Raw genomic sequence first — 17,166 nt, forward strand, 5'->3', positions numbered from 1 at the left:
CATTCTTCTGGTTCTCTGAGTTCTTCTTCCTGTTAATTTTTCCTTCCCCTTGTCCTTTTCCTTCTTTTTTTTTTTTTCAAGATGGAATTTTGCTCTTGTTGCCCAGGCTGGAGTGCAATGACACAATCTTAGCTCACCGCAACCTCTGCCTCCCTGATTCAAGTGATTCTCCTGCCTCAGCCTCCCAAGTAGCTGGGATTACAGGTGCCCACCACCACGCCTGGCTAATTTTTGTATATATATATATTTTTGAGACGTACTCTCGCTCTGTCGACCAGGCTGGAGTGCAATGGCACAATCTCGGCTCACTGCAAGCTCCACCTCCCTGGTTCATGCCATTCTCCTGCCTCAGCCTCCCGAGTAGCTGGAGTACAGGCGCCCGCCACCACGCCCGGCTAATTTTTTGTATTTTTAGTAGACACCGGGTTTCACCATGTTAGCTAGGATGTTCTCGATCTCCTGACCTCATGATCCGCCCACCTCGGCCTCCCAAAGTGCTGGGATTACAGGTTTGAGCCACCGCACCCAGCCTAATTTTTGTATTTTTAGTAGAGACAGGGTTTTGCCATGTTGGCCAGGCTGGTCTCGAACTCCTGACCTCAAGTGATCCATTCGCCTCAGACTCCCAAAGTGCTGGGATTACAGGCATGAGCCACTGTCCCTGGCCTTTCTAGCTTGATGAAAAAATATTCATTAAAAAAAATTGTTACCAAAAATATTAAAAAGACCCTAACACAAGGCTCACAATTTATAGGGTTAATTCCAAGTACTTTTAACATGTCTCTGATGTGTCTGAAAGTTACAAATACTTTTCCCTTTGGGGAAGTTGGTGGAGAAGGCTTCTGTGCTCAGGTTCCCAATCACGGGTAAAGTGTCAGGCTCGGGAACCTTCTGACCCTGGCACAGTTTGGGCTCTCTGAGGTCTGGACTCCTGATCCCTGAAAATGACCTCTCTTCCCGCTTGTCTCTTTGGAGCTTCTGGGTTACTCACTTTCCTACCCAGTTACCACCGACTTGGCAAGTGGGAAGCTGCAGTTCTCTCCCCCGCTTCAGTTTTGTTTTGTTTTGTTGTTTGTTTGTTTTATTTTGAGATGGAGTCTCCTCTGTTGCCCAGGCTAGAGTGCAGTGGTTCAGTCTTGGCTCGCTGCAACCTCCGCCTCCTGGGTTCAAGCAGTTCTCCTGCCTCGGCCTCCCGAGTAGCTGGAATTACAGGCACCCACCAACACACCCAGCTATTTTTTTGTATTTTCAGTAGAGACGGGTTTTTGCCATGTTGGCCAGGCTGGTCTTGAACTCCTGACCTCAGGTGATCCACCTGCCTCAGCCTCCCAAAGTGCTGGGATTACAGGCGTAAGCTGCAGTGCCTGGCCTGCTAACCAGCAGTTTGAAAACCTCTTTTTTTTTTTTTTTTTTTTTTTGAGACGGAGTCTTGCTCTGTGCCCCAGGCTAGAGTGCAGTGGCGCGATCTCGGCTCACTGCAAGCTCCGCCTCCCCGGGTTCACGCCATTCTCCTGCCTCAGCCTCCCGAGTAGCTGGGACTACAGGCGCCTGCCACCTCGCCCGGCTAATTTTTCTTGTATTTTTAGTAGAGACGGGGTTTCACCGTGTTAGCCAGGATGGTCTCGATCTCCTGACCTCGTGATCCGCCCGTCTCGGCCTCCCAAAGTGCTAGGATTACAGGCTTGAGCCGCCGTGAAAACCTCTTTTATAGTCTAGTCTTTCCTTGGGTATCTAAATCTCACCTTCCCCACACCCTTTTCGTCTGCTCAAGGTTCCCTGGCCTCTGCCGCCTCTTTCTTTCCCGTAAGCAGAGGAGGTCGCTGGGAGAAGAACCAGACTCCACACTTCTTGCAACCTGCTTGCCCGGGGTTTGCATTGTCTGCCACCCCTCACTCACTGATGGATTCTCTTGTCCCAGTTTCAGCTTTTCCTAGTGTTTCTTTTCTGTTTGGGACTGAAAATATTTATCAAGTCAACAAATATCTTTGTGCTGTTCTTAACAGTCAATAGCCACGTTTTGTTAAAGTTCTTTAAGTATGTATGTTTTCTTGTTTAAGGACAATGTTAGACTTATTTTTATTATTCTTTTTTTTTTTTTGAGACAGAGTCTCGCTCTGCGGCCCAGACTGGAGTGCAGTGGCGCGATCTTGGCTCACTGCAAGCTCCGCCTCCCGGGTTCACGCCATTCTCCCGCCTCAGCCTCCCGAGTAGCTGGGACTACAGGCGCCCACAACCGCGCCCGGCTAATTTTTTGTATTTTTAGTAGAGACGGGGTTTCACCGTGGTCTCGATCTCCTGACCTTGTGATCCGCCCGCCTCGGCCTCCCAAAGTGCTGGGATTACAGGCGTGAGCCACCACGCCCGGCCCTTTTATTATTCTTATAGTCAGGGCAGGTATATTAGATAGGACAGGCATGGCAATAAGTGAACAGATAAATGAATCAGGCCGGGCGCGGTGGCTCACGCCTGTAATCCCAGCACTTTGGGAGGCCGACGGGGGCGGATCACCTGAGGTCAGGAGTTTGAGACAAGCCTGGCCAACATGGCAAAACCCCATCTCTACTGAAAATACAAAAATTAGCAGGGCGTGATGGAGGGCACCTGTAGTACCAGCTACTCGGGAGGCTGAGCCAGGAGAGTCATTTGAACCTGGGAGGCGGAGGTTGCAGTGAGTTGAGATCACACCACTGCACTCCAACCTGGGCAATAAGAGCAAAACTCGGTCTCAAAAGAAATAATCAACACAAGCTTTGTGTTTCTTAGTCATTATTCCTGTTCATGGCCTGACTCAGAGGCCTGGGGCAATAGGAGAGCAGGAACTCAAGAAGCCTTTCTTGGACATAACATCAATGCATAAGTAATAATACTTATAATAATAAGTAATTGGTACTGTTCTTAGCATTTTACATATATTAACTCATTTATCTTGGCAACAACCCCATGTTGAAGATTCTATTAATGTATCCACTTTATCGATGAGGAGACAGGCTTAGAAAGGTAAAGTAGTTTGCTCAGTATACGCAACTACAGTGCCTGGCAACTAGAAGCATTCCACCGGGTGCTCATCCTGGCATTTATGGCCTCTCATAAGAGAATCCCAAAGAGGAGAAGATCAGCCTGCATTTAGCAGTCCACATCTGCAGGCTGCTCTTCTCCTCTTTTGGATTCTACCTCTTGCTGCTCTGATGACAAAGTCTTCCAGTAGCCCGGTAGCCAGGCCATCCCCTTGCTTACTATATGCGCCTCATCTCTGCCTCTTGAAACCTGACCCATCCTTCAGGGCCTTGCTCTGGTGTGACTTTTACCATGAAGCCATCCCTGATCCCCCACCAAGATGGAATGACTCCTGTCTCTCTGTTCCCCAGGCAATTTGTTGGAATCTGAGTGGCAGCTAGCACCACAGTCTGCCATATTATCACTCTTTGTTCTGTGCGTGTGTGTGCACGTGTGCCTGCACACACCTGGCTTCTGTGCTAAGCCATAAGTCTTCATCCTGTGTGTGTGTGTGTGCGCGCATGCACGTGCCTGAATGCACCTGGCTTCTGTGCTAAGCCATATGCTTCCTGAGGGCAAGGCTTTGTCTCTGGGAATCTCTTGCAAGGAACAGGCCCATAATGAATGTTGCTGAAACAGGGAGAATGGATTGAGTCTTACTGGGAATCACCAGGGCAAGTAAATACAGATATTAAAAAATAAGTATGCTGGTCCCCCAACCCCAAATCCTTGGCTTTCCTGGGGACTGTAGTCTGGAACAAGGATTCAGCCTTTGACAAATGTCTAGGATTCTGTCTGCAAGGTGGGGCCACTTAGCCAGTGGTGGAGCCACATTCCCCAGGGACCTTGTGGTCCTCTCCACTCCAGAGCCCCTTCCCCTGAACCCCTCAACTCTGGCTGCCCTCTGCACTGAAGCTCTCAGGAACCCCCACCTCAGCAAAGCTGAGGATCCAGTCACACGGGAATGGGGTGTATGGGGAAACTCGAGCCCCTCACCCCCTTCAGGCTTCAGGTTCTGCCCTAATTATGCCTCCAATATGACTCCCAAGGAAGGCAGGGGTTGGGGGGGATGTGGAGACTAAGGAGGACGGGGAAGCGAGATAACAGAGAGGAGGGCAAAGGCAGCAGAAAGAAAGGTGTGTGTGGCGGGTGGTGGCGGGGCTCGACCTCGGGCCGCTCTGGACGCCCGTCAGCGCCAGGCAGGGCCCGGGTCTGGGCGGTGGAGGACAACTTCTGCCAGCAGCCCGCCGCGAGTCCTGCCCGCCTCCCGCGCGCTGCGGTGCCCAGCCCCGCGCCAGCCCTCCCGGGGGAGCTGGAGCTCGGCCGCGCTGCTCCCCACTGGGGCCGCTCCGGCGCCCACACCCCCCACGCCCACCGACCGGCCTCCTCACCTTCGGGACCTGGGAGCCACCGGCCGGCGGGGCCCTGGGTCCGGGCCGGGCTGGGTGGGGGCGGCGCTCTTCCCCCGCGCTAGCTGCGCCTGGGGATCCGCAGCGCCCGCCCTGGCTGCGGCGCCATCAGCTGCTGGGAGGCTGCGGGGCAGTCGGGCCGGGGCTCCGGGGGGCTCGGGGGCGCCGAAGGGGGGTCTGGGGCGGGCTCGAGGCGTAAACACCCAGCAACGTGACCGGAACTGGCGAACGAGCCGGAGGGGTGCGGGGGGCGGGAGAGATAAAGGGGGAGGGGAGGGACCTGAGACGGGAGGGGCCGTGGGCGGGGCGGGGGGAGGGGAGGCCGGCGGCGCGCGGTCGGGGGAGGGGGAACCCCGGGAGCCCCGAAAGCCCCAGGAACCGGGCCTGAGGCCCGCGGCGGGCCGCCGGGCTCGCGGAGCTGGCTTTAGCTGGGAGCTGGAAGGGCGACCTGGGGAACCCGCCGGTGCCTTGGCGCGCAGGGGCGCGTCGGAGGATCAGCACCGCGGACAGCGCCCAGGCCGCCAGGCCGCGATCCGCTCCGCCCCGCCCGCCCTGGCGTAGGAAGGAGAGGCAGCGCCCGCACCCGCGCCGGGAAGGCTTGGGGCGAAGCGCGATCTGACCAGTGGGCTGGGAATTCGTCCCGTGTCTAGGCAGCAGCAAACCCGCCCCAGACCTCTCACTAGCTGTGTGGCCCTGGGTGAGTCACATCATCTCTCTGGGCCCCAGTTGCTAAGACGCCGTATTTCACCCTGTATGAGAGTCCCAAGAGCCAAGGGAAGATCCTTTACAAACTCCAAAGTTCAGGCCGGGCGCGGTGGCTCACCCCTGTAATCCCAGCACTTTGGGAGGCCGAGGCGGGCGGATTACTTGAAGTCCGGAGTTCGAAACCAGCCTGGCCAACATGGTGAATCCTGATCTCTACTAAAACTACAAAAATTAGCTGGGCTTGGTGGGCGCCAAGCTACTCGGGAGACTGAGGCAGGAGAATCTTTTGAACCCAGGAGGCAGAGGTTGCAGTGGCCAAGATTGTGCCACCGCACTCCAGCCTGGGTGACAGAGTGAGACTGTCAAAAACAAAAAAACTCCAAAGTTCAAAACACGTGCAAGGCATTGCTGTTGATCCATTTTCACGGAACGTGGGAGGCTTCAGGAGTCTCACTGTGTGCCTCAAAAGTGTGGCTGCCCTAATATCTTCCTCCTCCCTGGGGCTTGGTCTCATCTGTAAATGAGGATAATGGTGATCTACGTAGCTCATAAGATCTTCAGGTTGTTGTGCAGATTAAATGAATTCCTTCCTGTGAAGTGCTCAGAACAGTGCTGCTGAGTGCTTGTTAGGCCTCTGTGCTCATGACAAGGGATGAGGTAGCATTGTGTGAGTGGCAGGTGGCTCAGAAATTCCTCTGCATAAGTCATTCCCGTCCCTGCCTGGAGGACTGGGCTGAGTGGATTCAGGCTAACGGGCTGGTGCCTGGCTTTTCGCACTCCATTGCTAGCCAAATAATCCCTGGCCTTTCCTCCTGGACCAAATTTTCAGAGAATCCCTGTGCCTTCAGAGCTGGGAGACCCGGCCCTTGCCACAGAGGCCCTGGGGAGGCCTCAAGGGTACCCTACCTCTCTGGGTCCCTTTCCTCCCTGTCCTCCCCACTTTCCAAAGGTTAACTGGACTCAGGTGTCAACAAATAAAAACCTTTAGCTGCTCCTGGAAAATTCTAAGCCTAAAGAGTTGCAAGGGCCAGGTGCAGTGGCTCACGCCTCTAATCCCAGCATTTTGGGAGGCTGAGATAGGTGGATCATGAGGTGACAGGTGCCTGTAATCCCAGCTACTTGGGAGGCTGAAGCAGGAGAATCACTTGAACCCGGGCTGCAGAGGTTGCAGTGAGCCAAGATCGTGCCACTGCACTCCAGCCTGGGTGATAGAGTGGGACTCCATCTCAAAACAAACAAACAAATGGAGAGTTGCAGGAATGACTCTCTTAGGTGGCTTGACAGACTGCGGGGTTTGAATTTTGTTCAAAGGCCTCTCAAATCCCACCCTGCAGGAATTCTGGCTACTAGCTGCACTGTGTGTGGCCCCTCTTCATCCTGTCTGAGGAAATCCTTGGGAGAGGAACAGAAAGGCCAGCCTCGCCCCACTTCCTGTCCCTTGCTGTCCTTCCTAGAGGGCAGTATTCCTGGGCTGTGCTCCTTGGACCTGCATATCAGTGTCTCCAGCAGCAGTGTGAGTTCTGATGAACCATGCATATTCTCTTAATTTCATGAGATATCGGTAAGAATGATGAAAGGTATGTTTTTTATCTCCAAAAACAGATGATATGAAGGAGCCTGAAAACCTGGCTTCTGGCCCCAGCTCTGTTACTTACTACTTGGGTAATTCTGGGCAAGTCTCAGCCTTTCAGAGCTCCAGTGCCTTCTCAGTAAAATGGGAAGAGTAACATTTACTCTGCCCACAGGATCCTTGTGAGGCTGTCTTAAGGTACAAGTGAAGGGGTTGATAAAGGGCACATGGATAGAATTATTATGACTAAGTCTCAAATGTTTTTCTCCTTGATCTGTGTCAGGATGAATCCTGGAACTCTGGCATTTATTTATTTATTTATTTATTTATTTATTTATTTATGTATTTAAAGTGGAGTCTCACTCTTTCGCCCAGGCTGGAGTGAAGTGGCACGATCTCAGCTCACTGCAACTTCCACCCTCTGGGTTCAAGCGATTCTCCTGCCTCAGCCTCCCAAGTAACTGGGATTACAGGCATGCCCGGCTAATTTTTGTATTTCTAGTAGAGATGGAGTTTCACCATGTTGGCCAGGCTGGTTTCGAACTCCTGACCTCAAGTGATCTGCCCACCTTGGCCTCCCAAAGTGCTGGGATTATAGGTGTGAGCCACCGAGCCCAGCCCTTTTTTTTTTTTTTTTTCCTGAGATGGAGTCTAGCTCTGTTATCCAGGCTGGAGTGCAGTGGCGTGATCTCAGTTTACTGAAACCTCTACCTCCTGGGTTCAAGCAATTCTCCTGCCTCGGCCTTCCAGGTAGCTGGGATTATAGGCGTATGCCACCACACCCAACTGATTTTTGTGTTTTTAGTAGAGACAGGGTTTTGCCATATTGGCCAGGCAGGTCTCAAGCTCCTGACCTCAGGCGGATCTGCCTACCTAGGTATCCCAAAGTGCTAGGATTATAGGCGTGAGCCACCGCGCCTGGCCTTTTTTCTATTTTCTTTGTTTTTCCTCTTTTTTTAAGAGACAAGGCCTGGCTCTGCTGCATAGGCTGGAGTGCAGTGGTGCAATCACAGCTCACCATAGCCTCGAACTCCTGGGATCAAGTGATCCTGCAGCCTCAGCCTCCTAAAGTGCTAGGATTACAGGAGTGAGCCACTGCATCTAGCTCTGTTTTCTTTTTATTTTTGAGACAGGGTCTCAGTCTGCTGCTCAGGACAGAGTGCAGTCGTGCAAACACAGCCCACTGCAGCCTCAACCTCCCGAGCTCAGGTCCTCCCACCTCAGCTTCCCAAGTAGCTGGGACCCAGGCATGTGCCACCATGCCTGGTTACTTTTTTTAGTTTTTTGTAGAGACGGGGTTTCACCATGTTGCCCAGGCTGATCTTGAACTCCTGGGCTCAAGTGATCTGCCTGCCTCAGCCTCCCAAAGTGCTGATTACAGCACTTTGCTGGGATTAGAGCCACGGTGCCACCCCCTGGCTCCACTTCCAAAATTAAACTTGTAACGAAGTAAAAGAAAACTAAAGTTTATAAAAACCATACCTCTTGCTTCCGAAGCAACTGTTGTTTTGCGTTGAGCACTTTACCAATGGGATCTCGTTTAAACTTCAGATAAAACGTATTGGGGCCGGGCGCGGTGGCTCAAGCCTGTAATCCCAGCACTTTGGGAGGCCGAGGCGGGCGGATCACAAGGTCAGGAGATCGAGACCATCCTGGCTAACATGGTGAAACCCCGTCTCTACTAAAAAATACAAAAAACTAGCCGGGCGAGGTGGCGGGCGCCTGTAGTCCCAGCTACTCGGGAGGCTGAGGCAGGAGAATGGCGTGAACCCGGGAGGCGGAGGCTGCAGTGCTGAGATCCGGCCACTGCACTCCAGCCTGGGTGACAGAGCAAGACTCCGTCTCAAAAAAAAAAAAAAAAAAAAAAAAAAAAAAAAAAAAAAACGTATTGGAAAGGTTTATTCCCATTTTCAGGTGGAGAAAATGAGGTTGAATTTAACATAACACAGCTTGGAAATGGCAGAGCCAGGATTCAAACTCCAGGCCAGCCTAGGCCAGAGGCAGGCTTGTAACCACAGCATCCTCACGCGTGCCAGGGAGAAGATGGTCCAGCTGTGTGAGCCACAGTGGTCATGAGCTTAAGGGGAAGGTAAGGGCCAAAGTGTGCAAGGCCTGGAATACCAGCTAGAGGAATGAGACCTGGGTGGCAGAGAAGGCCTGGAGGCTCCTCCATGTCTTCATGACAGTCAGAAATTCTGACTTTCTCAGTTTAGTTTGGGTAACAGTTCTGTATTGGTTAGCATCTTGGCAGGGAACAGATGGCACATTTAAAATGGACTATTTGGCTGGACCCAGTAGCTCTCACTTGTAATCCAAGCACTTTGGGAGGCCAAGGTGGGCAGATCACTTGCAGTCAGGAGTTTGGGACCAACCTGGCCACCATGGAGAAATCTCGTCTCTACTAAAAATACAAAAATTAGCCAGATGTGGTGGCAAGTGCCTGTAATCCTAGCTACTCGGGAGGCTGAGGCAGGAGAATCACTTGAATCCGGGAGGTGGAGGCTAATTTTTGTATTTTTTAGTAGAAACAGGGTTTCATGATATTGGCCAGAATGGTCTCGATCTCCTGACCTCGTGATCTGCCCGCCTCGGCCTCCCAAAGTGCTGGGATTACAGGCATGAGCCACCGTGCCCAGCCGTGTATGCCACATTTTGTTCATCCATTCATCCATTGATGAACATTTAGATTGCTTCCACCTTGGCGATTGTGAATAATGCTCCCATGAACATGGGGCACACCTTTTTTTTTTTTTTTTTTTTTTGAGACTGAGTCTCCCTCTTTTGCCCAGGCTGGGGTGCAGTGGCGCAATCTAGGCTCACTGCAAGCTCCGCCTCCCAGGTTCACGCCATTCTCCTGCCTCAGCCTCCTGAGTAGCTGGGACTACAGGCGCCTGCCACCAGGCCTGGCAATTTTTTTGTATTTTTAGTAGAGACGGGGTTTCACCCTGTTAGCCAGGATGGTCTCGATCTCTTGACCTCGTAATTCGCCTTCCTCGGCCTCCAAAGTGCTGGGATTACAGGCATGAGCCACCAAACATGGGGCACACGTTTTTTAAACCAGTTTGACATTTAACTTTATAGAGAGAGACACACAGGATCTTGCTATGTTGCCCAGGCTGGAGTGGCAATGGCTATTCCCAGGTATGTTTATAGCACTCAACAGACTTGAACTCCTGGCTCAAGTGATCCTCCTGCCTCAGTCTCATAAGTAGCTGGGACTACAGGCATACACCGCCCCACCTGGCTGACATTTGCCTTTTAATTTTGCTTATTGTGTTTTTGTGATGTGCAGATATTAAACATTTTTATTTTAGTCAAATCCATTAATCTCTTCCTTTATGGCTTCTGCCACTGATGTCATGTTAAAAAAAAAAAAACCTAGCCTCACTTTAATATAACGACAATACTTATCTACGTATTCTTTTTTTTTGAGACGGAGTCTTGCCCTGTTGCCCAGGCTGGAGTGCCATGGCAGGATCTCTGCTCACTGCAACCTCCGCCTCCCGGGTTCAAGCGATTCTCCTGCCTTAGCCTCCTGAGTAGCTGGGATTACAGGCAGGCGCCACCATGCCCCGCTAATTTTTCCATTTTTAGTAAAGATGGGGTTTCACCATGTTGGCCAGGGTGGTCTCGATCTCTTGACCTGGTGGTCCGCCCACCTAGGCCTCCCAAAGTGCTGGGATTACAGGCGTGAGCCACCGCGCCCGGCCGAGTAGTTTAATTTTTTAGGCATCACTTTCTGGGTAGGTAGAAGGGGTTTCCTAAGGGAGGAAGGCACAGAGCGATACAATGAGCCGCCTGGTCTCTCAGCGCATCGGTAGGACTCGGGGAGCCAGACTCCTCGCTCAGTACACCCCAGAAACCCGGCTCCTCCGCGCGGCGGGGAGAGACCCGGACGGGGAGAGGCCGCTGTCCAGCCCGTTCTGCGGGCCCGCGCTGACCCGGCTCCAGCCGCCTCTTGGGCGGGGTCTGAGCGCCGCACCCGCCCCGCGCCCTCCCCGCGAGCGCGCCCTGGGCACCGGCCTGCGGCAGCCGCGCCTCCTCCACCGTGCGGCCCGCGGAGGGCAGGGAGCGGCCGGGCGAGGCATGGCGGGCCGCCGGGCGCCGGGGGAGAAGCGCTGGCAGCTGGTGCGCTGGTGAGTGGGCGCCGGGCGGCCGAGGGGCCCAATGCGGGAGCGAACCCCGAGGCCCGGCCGGCGCGGGAAGCAGTAGGGCGCGGGCCCAAAGTTTCTTCCCAGGCTGAGGCTGCAGGGCCCAGTGGGCGGAGGGGCGCCGGCTGCCTGGTCCCACCACCCCCCGGTCCCCACCACCCCGCATCCCCGCGCCGGGTCTCTGCGGCTCTCCAAAGAGATGGGCGACGGGGACCCTGTGCGAGGCGTCAGGCTTCGGAGGGACCCCGTCCCCCTCCCGCAGGGGCACCGTTCCCCTTCCCTGCACTTCGGCTTTCACACTCGCACGGGGCTTGCGCCTTCCCCTTCGCCCCCTTCAGCTTTCCCATCTGTGCGGCGGTGCCCCCGGCCTCCCTCCGATCCTTCTGCCGCCCGGGGCAAGGCTCTGAACTTGGGTCCTGAGAGGGCACCACCCACAGCCCCCAACCCCCGCGTGGAAAGGAATGCTTTAGCCCCGAAACACAGGAGCCCCGGGGGTGTGCGCCCTGGGGAGGGGGCGTAGAGAAGCGGGCCTAGGAGTCAAGGGTAGGGGAGGGGTCCCCGTGTAGCGGGGCAGTCGCCCTTTCCCCCTCCGCAGTCCTGGCCCGCTGGGAAGTCAGAGCCTGCGGTGTCAGGTTACCGGACTGCAGGCTCAGAAGGTTTCAGACGCAGCGCTGTCGAGTCACCTGAGCTGGGCCCCCGATCCCACGTCCCAGGGGTCCAGGTGTCCAGATGTTCAGGACGGCTTCGGCAAGGGGCCTGACCTCTGCTTGGCGGCACTTGGAGCTCAGGGCAGCCTGCACAGCCCGCCCCGGACCTCGGAGGACTCCAGGATTCAAAGGAGAATGTCCGCCTGGGACTCCTCCCCATCCCAAATCATCCCACCCACAGCAGGGTCAGAGAGCACCTTTGGAGGTACATTCTGTAGCCTGAATACAATGAACAATAACGTCATCAATAATAGCAACCTGGGCTTCCCCAGCACCTCCCGTGGCTCTGGAGTAGTCAGGATTCAGGCACACAATTCAGGCACACACTGAGAGGAAGGTATTAGCACCTTCATTTTACAGATGAAGAAGCCCAGGGTCAGACAGGGAAAAAGATTCAAGGTCACCTAACAAGCGCATAGCAGAGGCAAGGTTTGAACCAGCTCTTGCTCAGGGGCTTAACTGCTCCTCTGTTTGGCTTATTTCCTGGATGGTTCCACCCAGCCTGGTCACACATCCAAGTTCACATTGTCAGAAAATCCCACAGTGTTAGAGCAGGAGGTGCCAAGGTGTTCCCAAGTATATTAGCAGTGGAATCACTCAAGTGAACTCCAATATAGAAACCAGATGAAAGTAGAATTAATCTCCTTTATTTTATTTTATTTTATTTTTTTGAGAAAGGGTCTCACTCTGTTGCCCAGGCTGGAGTGCAGTGGTGCAGTGTCGGCTCACTGCAGCCTCCACCTCCCAGGCTCAAGTGATCCTCCCACCTCAGTCTCCCAAGTAGCTGGGGCTATAGGCATGGGCCATCACGCCCAGCTAAGTTTTGTATTTTTTTTTTTTTTTTTTGTAGAGGTGGGATTTCACCATATTGCCCATAGCTAGTCTCGAACTCCTGGGCTTGAGCAATCTACCCACTTCAGCCTCCCAAAGTGCTGGAATTACAGGCATGAGCCACCACGCCCCTAGCAGAGTTAATCTACTTTTGAATACCTGGGGGGAGGTCGGCAGTTAGTGTCCCTTTCCTCAAAATGACATAACATTCCATCCCCCGACCACAGTGCCTGGCTCAAGGATGGGTGTGTGACCTAGGTCAGGCCAGTGACATGACATCATGGGAATTGGCCTGGAACCAGGGAGACAGGGAAGCTCTGTTTCCATAGAGTGTTGATCTGGGCCACTGATGACCACCTTGCCACCACAAGGACTAAAACTGGAACAGAGGGAGGCAGAGGTGTAAAGAGAGTAGGGCCACCCCAGGACCCCAGACCTTCCAGCTCAGTTCCCTCACTTCACGGAAGAAATAGGAAGAGATTTAAGTCATAGAGCTTGGATGCCTGTTTTGACTCGCCCTCCCAACTCTTGCCTCTGGCACTATCTGGCTGGGTTGTTTCTTGGGCTGGACCTGATGATGCATGAATTTTTATTTTATTTATTTTTTTTGAGATGGAGTCTCACTCTGTCACCCAGGCTGGAGTGCAGTGGTGCAATCTCGGCTCACTGCAAACTCCGCCTCCCGGGTTCACGCCATTCTCCTGCCTCAGCCTCCTGAGTAGCTGGGACTACAGGCACCCACCACCACGTCCGGCTAGTTTTTTTGTATTTTAGTAGAGAGAGGGCTTTACCATGTTGGCTAGGCTTGTCTCAGTCTTCTGACCTTGTGATCCACCTGCCTCAGCCTCCCAAAGTGCTGGGATTACAGGCGTGAGCCACCGCGCCCAGCTGCATAAATCATTTTTAGTGCCGTGATTGGGTTTGGGGTCACCCCTCACCCCAGATAAAATCTCATCTTTCTGAGAAGGTCCTGAATATGACATGAGTGGTTAGGCAGCCTGGCAGGGAGGACATCTGAGGCCAAGATACCCTCTGAATCCATGCCATGCTCCAGCTGTGGCCAGCCGTGCTCCAGCTGTGGTTAGCCGTGACCAGCCATGCTCCAGCCATGGCCCCTGGGTCCAGGACTTCCCACTGAGTCCGTTTATTTTCTTTTTCTTTTCTTTTTTTTTTTTTCAGACGGAGTCTTACTCTGTCGCCCAGGCTGGAGTGCAGTGGCCAGATCTCAGCTCACTGCAAGCTCCGCCTCCTGGGTTCACGACATTCTCCTGCCTCAGCCTCCGGAGTAGCTGGGACTACAGGCGCCCGCCACCTCGCCCGGCTAGTTTTTTGTATTTTTTTTAGTAAAGTCGGAGTTTCACCATGTTAGCTAGGATGGTCTTGATCTTGTGACCTCGTGATCCGCCCGTCTCGGCCTCCCAAAGTGCTGGGATTACAGGCGTGAGCCACCGCGCCCGGCCGAGTCCGTTTATTTTCCCTTTTAATGAATCAGGATTCTTTCACTAGTAAATTGTAGAAATAAACTCAAACTGGCTTCAGAGAAAAAGGGAATTTATCGACTCACTGAACTGAAAAAACTCTAGGCGCTCATCATGTTTCAGGCACAGCTAGATTCAGGAGCTCAAACAAGCCACTGAGGCTGGAGTGCAGTGGCGATCACAGCTTACTGCAGCCTCGACTTCCCAGGCCTGAGTGACCCTCCTCCATCAGCTTCCCATGTAGCTGGGGCCACAGGTGAGGGCCACCATCCAGACCCACCATGTCTGGCTTTTACATTATTTTTTGGAGAGATGGAGTCTTGCTGTGTTGTCCAGGCTGGTCTCAAACTCCTGGGGCCAAGGGATCCTCCCACCTCGGCCTCCCAAAGTGCTGGGGTTACAGGCGTGAGCCACTGTGCTCAGCCTTGAGCCATCATTCCTTTACCTAACCTCTACTGACAATCTTTCAAGTATTTTGAATACTTTGATATTACAAGCATTGTGGCAATGAATATTCTTTTTTTTTTTTTTTGAGACAGAGTCTTGCTCTGTCGCCCAGGCTGGGGTGCAGTGGCCGGATCTCAGCTCACTGCAAGCTCCGCCTCCCGGGTTTAGACCATTCTCCTGCCTCAGCCTCCCGAGTAGCTGGGACTACAGGCGCCCGCCACCTCGCCCGGCTAGTTTTTTGTATTTTTTAGTAGAGACGGGGTTTCACCGTGTTAGCCAGGATGGTCTCGATCTCCTGACCTCGTGATCCGCCCGTCTCGGCCTCCCAAAGTGCTGGGATTACAGGCTTGAGCCACCGCGCCCGGCCATGAATATTCTTGAAACTATATCTTGTGCAAAGATAGTGGTTGGATACTTTTTTTTTTTGATACAGAGTCTTGCTCTGTCACCCAGGATAGAGTGCAGGGGCTCAATCACAGCTCACTGCAGCCTCTACCCCCCAGGCTCAGGTGATCCTTCCACCTCAGCCCCCTGAGTAACTGGGACTACAGGCATGTGCCACCACGCCCAGCTAATTTTTTTGTATTTTATTTTTATTTTTTGAGACAGAGTCTTGCTCTTGTCGCCCAGGCTGGAGTGCAATGGTGCAATCTCAGTTCACTGCAACCTCCGCCTCCCAGGTTCAAGCAATTCTCCTGCCTCAGCCCCTGGAGTAGCTGGGATTACAGGCGCCCACCACCACGCCCAGCTAATTTTTGTATTTTTAGTAGAGTCAGGGTTTCACCATGTTGGTCAGGCTGGTCTCAAACTCCTGACCTCAGGTGGATCTGCCCACCTCAGCCTCCCAAAATGCTGGGATTACAGGTGTTGAGTCACCGCGCCCGGACAATTCTTTTTTTTTTTTTTTTTTTGAGACGGAGTCTCGCTCTGTCACCCAGGCTGGAGTGCAGTGGCCGGATCTCAGCTCACAGCAAGCTCCGCCTCCCGGGTTCACGCCATTCTCCCGCCTCAGCCTCCGGAGTAACTGGGACTACAGGCGCCCGCCACCTCGCCCGGCTAGTTTTTTGTATTTTTTAGTAGAGATGGGGTTTCACCATGTTAGCCAGGATGGTCTCGATCTCCTGACCTCGTGATCCACCCGTCTCGGCCTCCCAAAGTGCTGGGATTACAGGCTTGAGCCACCGCGCCCGGCCCCGGACAATTCTTTGTATTTTTTATAGAAGCAGGTTTTCGCCACATCGCCTAGGCTGGTTTGAAATTCCTGGGCTCAAGGGATGCATTTGCCTTCCCCAAGTGTTGAGATTATGGGTTTCAGCCACCGTGCCTGGCCCATGGTTGGATATATTCTTCAAAGTGAAATTGCAGGGTAAAAACATGTGCATTGAAAAAGATATTGCCAACCTGACCTCCAAAGAAGTTGTATTATTTTATATTATCTCCAGTGATGTTTGAGATGCCAGTTTCTTCACAATTTTGCTCATGCTGTGATTAACAAACTTTAAAATCTTGGCCATTCTCACTGATGAAAAATGATCTCTTGGACCATCCTGGCTAACACAGTGAAACCCCGTTTCTACTAAAAATACAAAAAATCAGCCAGGTGTGGTGGCAGGCACCTGTAGTCCCAGCTACTTGGGAGGCTGAGGCAGGAGAATGGGGTGAACCTGGGAGGTGGAGCTAGCAGTGAGCTGAGATCGTGCCACTGTACTCTAGCCTGGGTGACAGAGCGAGAGTCCATCTCAAAAAAATAAAAGTCTCTTGTTAACTTTCACTTTTTTTTTTTGAGACGGAGTCTCATTCTGTCGCCCAGGGTGAAGGATGGAGTGTAATGGCACCGTCTAGGTTCACTGTAACCTCTGCCTCCTGGGTTCAAGCAATTCTCCTGCCTCAGCCTCCCAAATAAGTGGGATTACAGGTGCATGTGTCACCACACCCAGCTAATTTTTGTATTTTTAGTAGAGGCAGGGTCTCACCATGTTGGCCAGGCTGGTCTCGAACTCCTGACCTCAGGTGATCTGTCCGCCTTGGCCTCCCAAAATGCTAGGATTACAGGCATGAGCCAGCGCGCCCGGCCCATTTTCTTTTTTCTTTATTATTATTTTGTTTTGAGACTGCGACCTGCTCTCTTGCCCAGGCTGCAGTACAGTGGCACCATCTCTGCTCACTATAACCTCCACCTCCCAGGGTCAAGTGATTCTCCTGCCTCAGCCTCCCGAGTAGCTGGGATTACAGGTGTGTGCCACCACGCCTGGTTAATTTTTGTATTTTTAGTAGGGGTGTTTCACCGTGTTGGCCAGGCTGGTCTTAAACTCCTGACCTTAAATAATCCACCCATCTCAGCCTCCCAAAGTGCTGGGATTACAGGAGTAAGCCATTGAGCCCGGCTGGTGGGGTGTCAGTTTCTTTCATTCTTTTTTTTTTGTTCTTTCTTTCTTTTCTTTTCTTTTTCTTTTTTTTTTTTTTTTTTGAGATGGAGTTTCACTCTTGTTGCCCGGGCAGGAGTGCAATGGCATGATCTCAGCTCACAGCAACCTCCGCCTCCCGGATTCAAGCGATTCTCTTGCCTCAGCCTCCCAAACAGCTGGGATTACAGGCATGTGCCACCACGCCCAGCTAATTTTGTATTTTTAGTAGAGACGGGGTTTCTCCATGTTGGCCAGGCTGGTCTTAGACTCCCAGGCTCAGGTGATTCACCCGCCTCAGCCTCCCAACGTGCTGGGATTACAGGTGTGAGCCGCCGCGCCCGGCCAGGGGGGTGCCATTTTCATCACATCATCAAGGGTATATACGGTCTTCCCTTTGTATTCCTGGCAGATTGGTGTGAGCACCCTTGGGGATACCAGAATTCAAGGATGTTCTAGTCCCTTGAGTAAA

The 17,166-nt window shown here is 53.0% G+C and overlaps 2 protein-coding genes across 4 annotated transcripts in view; one reads left to right on the forward strand and one right to left on the reverse strand.

Moving 5' to 3' along the window:
- Positions 1–4,638, reverse strand: part of LOC107127707 (coiled-coil domain-containing 92B) — a 32,090-nt gene extending 27,452 nt beyond the window's left edge. Inside the window, exon 1 of the mRNA XM_045375640.2 lies at positions 4,386–4,638. The gene's annotated coding sequence lies outside the window, so the exon portion shown is untranslated. The remainder of the gene's footprint in view (positions 1–4,385) is intronic.
- A 6,042-nt stretch (positions 4,639–10,680) lies between these two features.
- The window catches only part of RAP1GAP2 (RAP1 GTPase activating protein 2), a 299,357-nt gene continuing 292,871 nt past the window's right edge, over positions 10,681–17,166 (forward strand). For all 3 annotated transcript variants that reach the window (XR_012425122.1, XM_065532585.2, XM_065532587.2), the window contains exon 1: positions 10,681–10,814. Coding sequence is in view for 2 of the 3 variants with exons in the window: in XM_065532585.2 (XP_065388657.1) it covers positions 10,765–10,814 (50 nt within the window). In the remaining variant the exon portion in view is untranslated. The remainder of the gene's footprint in view (positions 10,815–17,166) is intronic.

Source organism: Macaca fascicularis, chromosome 16 (genome assembly GCF_037993035.2).
Source record: "Macaca fascicularis isolate 582-1 chromosome 16, T2T-MFA8v1.1".
In the NCBI taxonomy this organism is placed as follows: domain Eukaryota; kingdom Metazoa; phylum Chordata; class Mammalia; order Primates; family Cercopithecidae; genus Macaca; species Macaca fascicularis.